Raw genomic sequence first — 7,606 nt, 5'->3', positions numbered from 1 at the left:
CCGCTGGGGGTCCCCGGAACCCCCTTTGAGAACCACTGGATTAGAGAGCCCAGATGAGGGAAAGAACGTCAAACACTGAGTGGAGAGATCACTTAATAATCCCACAGAGAGACTGACCTTATGCACTCTCCCAAAGATTACTTGTGTGTGGCTCGCTGCACTATGAGGGTGAAAAGGTCATCAGGACGGCCCACGACTAGAAACTCATCCTTGGCTGTGAGAGCTGAGGCATCAGCAGTGGTGTAAAGTAACTAAGTACATTCACTCAAGTACTGTACTTAAGTACACTTTTCAGGAATTGTTACTTTACTGGAGTGTTTCCAATTTTCAATACTTGTTTTACTTCTACTCCACTACATCTCAATATTGTACTTTTTACTCCACTAAAATTAAATTATTTGAAAACGTTAGTTACTAGTTACTTTTTAGATTTTGATTATTATTACAAAAATATATATTAACCACTTCAGCCCTATTTAAACTTTGGCTATTTGAAAATAGATTTGTATACATTTGTAACCTGTGAAATGGGACATTCTGCATGATAAGTACTTTTACTTAGGTACTACGTAAGTATATTTTGATGCCAATACTTTTGTACTTTTACTCAAGTAAATTTGGATTACCAGACTTTTACTTGTAACAGAGTATTTCTACATTACAGTATTGATACTTTTACTTAAGTAAAAAGATTTAGTACTTTTTCCACCACTGGGCATCAGTCACACTCACGTTTTGATGTGTCGTGATGAGGTAAAGTCTCCAGGTCCACGTTGCAGGGCAGGAGGACGTCGTGTCCCAGTAGGTTCTGCAGTCCTCCACTCAGGCTGGTCCCCCTTAGAGACACATTTCGGGACACGAGGGGCAGCAGTCCAGGCAGGTTCATGTCTAGTGCAGGCATAGAGGCTCCAGGGCACTGTGATAGTAGCGTTAATAATACAGGGGAGGAGAATCAACACGTATTGTATTATAACATATTAATGATCAATATCTCAGGTGCTATAAAAGTTGATTGTTTCAAGTATTCCTTTTATTGACAGCAAATGCATATACATGAACATAATGTATATTTGTACATATCTGTGGAGAGGATAAAACAAAAAAAAGCTTGAGAACTGTTGCTATGTCCATTGTGGTCCTTTGAGAGTTGATATGTGTGCAAACTGAGTGCCAATGTTGTTGGGGGGGAGAGAAATAAAATCAATAGTAAATACATTCATACAATTTCTAACGTACAAGAAAACTAAAATTGCAAAAAACAACATGGGTACTGCATGCCTGCCAACACTCTCTATTTTAGCGGGAGTCTAACTCTTCCTCCTGCTGTGCTCCTGATTTGTAATTTCTCCAATTAATCTCCCAATTTCATGCGCAATCCATGCCCAAAATAAACATGCCTGATGTGCTCTTCATTGCATCTGCTCAAACCCACTCTGCTCAGTTTGCTGCTGAAAGTGAAAGTGGATGAAACAGTTCCCAAGAAGAAATTCACTGCTAAATAGTCCATTTGGTGCAAGAGACCTTTCTTTTCTAACCCCTAATACAACCATATTCTAACCACAAGCCACACATGTATTTATTCTATTAATCTGTGGTGTAGGGTTACATGGGGTGGAGTTGTTGAGGGTAGGGTTAGGGTTAGCAGATACCCCAGAAAATCTCCCTCTATTTCATAGCTTTGTTGGGTATGTGTTGGTATTTGGAACCTGTTACAACTCAACTCATTGATGGTTAGAATAATGTCCAACTACAATTCAGCCAGCTCTTTATGGAGAACGTAAAGATAACAATAGAGCTGATGGACTAAAGGCTTGCAGGTAACCCATTCCACATACAGTAACTGCTGCGGAGTATAAAAGTCCACTCCTTTCCCAACTCTTAAGTCTGTTCCATGATATGCTCCATGACCTGACCTGTGACCCCCCCCCCCCCCCCATCCCCCCGATGCAGAATACAGACGGCTAAATCACTGTGCTCCCACAATGTAAACCTTCATCAGTAGAGTGGCACTGTAATGACTACTCAACGATAACAGCGGCCGAATTAAAATATGAACAGAACAGCCAAGTGAGAGCAGGCATAAGGATGAAATGATGAGGCTACAGGGTCAACGAAAAGAGCTCTTTGTGTTTATGTTTTTAATGAGAGTCCAGGATCTCCACTATGTCATTCCCACATCCACTATTAACAAGCAGAGGGGGTCGGGGGCTGACCCAGCTAATAGGGGGCAAATCCACTGGTGCATTACCGGCCGGGCACATTTCATCTAATCAGCAGGATGAAGCCAGCAGGCTTAGGCTGCTTTTAATTCAGCAGCGCTGGAGGAGCATTACAGCTTCACTGTCGTTATGCAGGCATCAAATCAGTCGGACTGTAAGAGTCCGTTTTGGTAGCTCTGCTCTTTGGTTGCTGTTTTTTCTCTATTCACAGTTTGATTTCAAGTTGAATTGTAATTTATATGATAAGGCCCATTAAAGGCTTTTTTCTTATTATTTTTTCCTTTTCTTTTTTAACATAAAATGAGGCATTTGTTGATTTTTAGGTCAGGTCAGTCATATATAAGCGCATAGATCTAAGACAGGGGTGGGCAACTTTGATGATGGAGAGGGCCACTATATTTCCACAATCACTGCAGAGGGCCACATTGCATATACTGTCGGGCAGACACCTCTTATCTCGACATTTTAACTTTTTTTCGCAAATTAATGCCGTACTTCGCCATTCTTTGTCACACACAAGTAGCAAAAATAGCCGATCTACAAGCTCAAAACGCGTCGCAGCGCGACGCGTTTTGAGCTTGCAGATCTGCTATTTTTGCAATTTTTTTATTGGAATCCTGAAAAGTAACATTTGTATTTAATTTCTAATGCATTTAGTTATACTAACTTCATGAACTTAAATACAAATACATTGGACATAAAAAAGAGAATTGAATTTTTATACTAGTCATTAAGCTACTAATACAGACTGAAGTAAGGTCATGTTTGCATGTTTGGAATTGTAACAACAGCTGAAATCAATAATATGTCAGTATTCCGATATTAACCTAAGGGCCGCATTAAGTGAAGGTGGGGGCCGCATGTGGCCCCCGGGCCGCCAGTTGCCCATGTATGATCTAAGAGTTTCCTCTCTGTGGACTACTGCAGTACCCTATTACTATTTCTGTACCAAAACAATAACTGATACACACTATCATATCTCTGCCTCTGCTCTACAATGCATGAGTGTTTTGCCCTCAAAATTATTCTGCACGGCATTCTCTTAACCACTGTACTGAAAGGCTTAATATAATCAGTTTTCTCAGTGTTCCTTTTTTGGACTGTTCTATTTCTTTTGAGCTGTGTGTGTGTGTGTGTGTGTGTGTGTGTGTGTGTGTGTGTGTGTGTGTGTGTGTGTGTGTGTGTGTGTGTGTGTGTGTGTGTGTGTGTGTGTGTGTGTGTGTGTGCGCTGTGAACACTTTACAAGCAGGTACACAAGTTCTCACCAGTGTTTCTGTACTGAGGAGTTCAGCTCTGGTCCTCTCGTCCAGGGTGACCGTTACTCCATCCAGGACCTGCAGCCTGGAGAGACGCAGCACCACCGCTGGTCTGTGTAATGACCGCCTGGTCACCTGGTAGGGTAGGAATGAATGTATGCATTCATTAATTAATGTAGGAATGCATGTATGTATTCATTTATAAATGAATGAATGAATTATATACAGACAGACAGACAGACAGACAGACAGACACCTGTACTGTGAGAGGACCTACAGCATATGAAACCTGGATTAAAGCTGCAATCCGTATAACTTTTATGTCCTACCTGGGATTTGAACCTTTTTTCTTTTTACTCCTATTTTCTCCCCAATTTAGTCATTATTATGCCAATTAATTCCTCCCCACACACATTTGTGTGTTGTAAACTGCTGTTGTATCCTACTGACTCACCTGCCAGTGAGGAACCCCCACCAGGAGGATGTAGTAGTAGAGCCTCCGTCCTACACCGATTGTGCTCGTATAGACGCTAGACTTAAAGGGATAGTTCACCCAAAAAAATAATGTTTTCCTATCGATTAGTCACCCCATGGAGACTTGAATTCATGGATATTTTTTTGTTTTTGTCGCATTCCTAAGCCATAAATTTGATGACTAATCGATAGAAAAAAAACATTTTGGGGGTGAACTATCCCTTTAGCAATTCATATAATCTACTACCATACTGAATGGTTAAAATAACATTTTATTCGCCAAAAAAAGCTTTCGAGTTTATCCTGAGACATCTGGTATGTGTGAAGTATGATGCTATGTGGGTCCACACTCACAGACAGGACATCTCTATGGTATACCCAAGCCCCAGAGGCCACATTCTCAACAGCTGCAGTGAGTTCCCTGGCCCTATTCCCTTCCCATTGCTCAGCTGCACCCATGGCCAGGGCACGGCTCTGGCCATGACAAAGCCAGTCTGTCCAGTCATAGAACTGTGTGTTCTTGTAGTTCTAGACAGGAGTGTGTGCCAATGGATGTGCAGCTGAGTGCAGGAGATAGACTTTGGCTGTGGAAACATGGGTGAAACAGCCATCTCATGTGGTTGACAGCGGGAGGTCATGTTATGGTCACTGAGGGTGACTGTTGGCTTCCACCGTCTGGCAAGATTAAGCCCCCAATGGGAAGAGGCCGAGGGGGGATGGGAAGGCTGTGGGATAAAATGGGCTACCACAGCTGAACATAGCTGTGTGGACGGTAGTCAGGCCTTGTGCTGTGGGTTCTGCACAGGTCTGATCCATTTGCTCCAGATGGGTGCTGTACGCCAATCAGGTCTGATTACGGCCCTGCCATTTGGTCAGCGGATTTGTCTCCGATGTTTGAGGCACAGCAGACGGGCCATCATGTAATCGCTTAATTTAAAACCACAGAGTGGCACTGGGTGAGTGTTTTGGTGTCATGGAGGGAGCGAGCGAGAAAGCGAGCCTGTCAGCATGCAACGAAAATCTGTTTCTGAATGAGTAAGAGGTCAAAGATATTCTATATCCACCAACAACACTTTTTGGATTCAAATCAATAAATAAGGACCACACAATGAGTGAAGGGTGATATGAGACATATCTATAATGTTTCATATTTTAGTAGTTATCCAAGACAGTATGAACTCTAAAGGGGGCGCATGCTACGATTTTCGGTGATCACCCTCTCACCGCGGGGGTTTGAAAACTACAACATGACGTCACTGAGCCGAGGTGATAAGCGACTCACCGCTCTCCTCAACACATCTCTCTGTTTTTACTAACTGAAATCACCAGACTATGAGCGCCTAGTATCATAATCAGGGGTGCGATGCTCACAGGACGGCCTTGCACGCCGTGCATGAACCTATTTGACCAGGAGCACGCGCAGGCACACGCATAGATTTAAAACTACTTTAAATTCACACATCAACAAAGTTTTCAAAGGCTTCCGACTCACACCTAGTGAATTAACATAGGAATAAGCCTAGATGCATATCAATTGTCCATTGTGTGACCTGTAGTGTAGGTGTTAAGCGACGTGCGCGTCACGTCATTAAAATACAGTGCAACCACGTTCCAATTCAGCATTGCAACACTGATCATAATCACCTTTTAGGTGAAAACGTTTCCACCTAAAAGGTGAAAGAGTGATCACCTAAAATGGCAGCATAATAATTTCACAAGTTCCTCATTGTGTCACAACCTCTTTGTGGGAGACAACCATTGATAATTACTCACCTGATTACCAACAACAGATAGCTCTGTCAGCGAAGGTAGGATTTCTAGCTTGTCAAGTTCTGAAATGTCCTAGAAAAAAAGAGTAAGTTTAAATTATATAGCCCAGTTTTTTTTTTCCTATTTAACTTTTCCCTATGACTTGAGTTGGCCTCCTATATATGATGACGCTAAACCCCTGATAATTGGCGCAATCTACAGGCCCCCAGATCAAAATGATTTTTATGATTTAATAGAGGAGCACATGTCAATCATTGGAAATTCGGAATTGATTCTAATTGGCGACTACAATACCGATGTACTTCGGAAAGACGCCGCCATATTTAAATCTTTCAGAAAATTCTGTGACATGCATAGCCTCACCCAAATGATAAAAAATATCACGAGGGTAGGCCCCACTTCTCAAACCATCATTGACCTCATTTTGACATCAGACCAGTCGAGGATTCCTTTAAGCGGGGTCATAGAGTGCAGTCTAAGCGACCATAACATCATTTTCTGCACGCGTAAGATTCACAGATCTGTAGTTGACTGTCATAGCACGGTCGGCTGCAGGGCTATGAAAACTTACTCATCAGAGGCGCTCACAACAGCCCTTGAGAAAATTGATTGGTCAAATGTACTCAGTGGCTCCTCGGCCGAGGAGTCCTGGACTGGTTTCAAAACTGCTTTTGTGTCTGTTATTGATAGCCTAGCGCCCAAGAAGGTGGTGAGAGTCAGAGCCCGTACACAACCCTGGATGAAGGGAGACATCCTAAATGCCATCAAACTCAGAAACAATTTGTACTCTGAGTTCAGGAAATGCAAAAATTTGCAACTACTTGAAAGATGCAGAAATCAACGAAATGTAGTAAACAAATTGGTCAAAACTGCCAAAAAGAATTTCTTAAATGAAAGCATTGAGGCAAACAAAAGCCACCCACAAAAGCTGTGGGAAGCGCTACAGAAATTGGGCTGCAACAACAAAATTCAAACCAAAACTACAAACATCTGCATTATTTCAAGTGGCGTGCTCATTACTGACAAGCAAGCGGTAGCGAACTGTTTTAACAGCTTTTTTACCACCATTGCAACCCAGTTGGTAAACAAACTTCCTCAGCATTCAGGTTTGTACGGCTCTGACCACATCCATGCTTACTATGACAAACTAGGGGCTAAAAAAGACTCATTCTCATTCAAACCAGTAAATGCTGATGTTGTGCAGAAAAAACTTTTAGCCCTCCAGCCGAACAAGGCCACCGGCCTTGACAATATCCCCACCAGATTCCTCAGAGACGCAGCTACTGCTATTGCCCCCATAGTAGCCCAAATCACAAACCTATCCATCAGCCAGTGTCACGTCCCACAGGATTTCAAATTGGCAAGAGTTATCCCTCTGCATAAAAAAGGAAGCAAATTAGAACCTGGCAACTATAGGCCTGTTTCCATCCTTTGTTCCATCTCAAAGGTTGTAGAGCGAATAATTCAAGAACAAATCAACAGCTACCTCAGCGAGCATAAACTGTTGTTTGAATTCCAATCGGGCTTCAGAACCTCCCATTCCACTGACACATGCCTGCTGTATTTGACCGACTACATCAAACGTGAGGTAGACGCGGGCAAATACTGCGGCATGGTCATGTTGGACCTCCAAAAAGCGTTCGACACTGTAAACCATTCAATTTTACTTGATAAGCTGAGGGCGATTGGTTTTGACTGCACATCACTAAACTGGATGAGATCCTACCTGGAGGGAAGAGAACAAGTGGTTGACATCAACGGAACCATGTCCTCTTCCCTCCCGGTGAGCTGTGGGGTTCCTCAGGGCAGCATTCTAGGGCCGTTACTGTTCCTTTTATACATTAACGACATGAATGCTGCCTGTAACTGCAAATTGTTCCTGTTCGC

At 42.7% G+C, this 7,606-nt stretch overlaps 1 protein-coding gene across 1 annotated transcript in view; it reads right to left on the bottom strand.

The window, feature by feature from the left end:
- Positions 1 to 7,606, bottom strand: part of lrrc9 (leucine rich repeat containing 9) — a gene marked incomplete at its 5' end in the record, with an annotated part of 34,855 nt that overhangs the window by 746 nt on the left and 26,503 nt on the right. Inside the window, 3 exons of the mRNA XM_084044608.1 lie at positions 733 to 916; positions 3,485 to 3,610; positions 5,723 to 5,791. Of these exons, the coding sequence (XP_083900734.1) occupies positions 733 to 916; positions 3,485 to 3,610; positions 5,723 to 5,791 (379 nt within the window). The remainder of the gene's footprint in view (positions 1 to 732; positions 917 to 3,484; positions 3,611 to 5,722; positions 5,792 to 7,606) is intronic.

This window comes from Gymnoscopelus microlampas (assembly GCF_963454915.1).
Source record: "Gymnoscopelus microlampas genome assembly, chromosome: 20".
In the NCBI taxonomy this organism is placed as follows: Eukaryota; Metazoa; Chordata; class Actinopteri; order Myctophiformes; family Myctophidae; genus Gymnoscopelus; species Gymnoscopelus microlampas.
The sequence above is the reverse complement of the archived record's forward strand: the minus strand, read 5'-3'. Positions and strand labels throughout refer to the sequence as shown.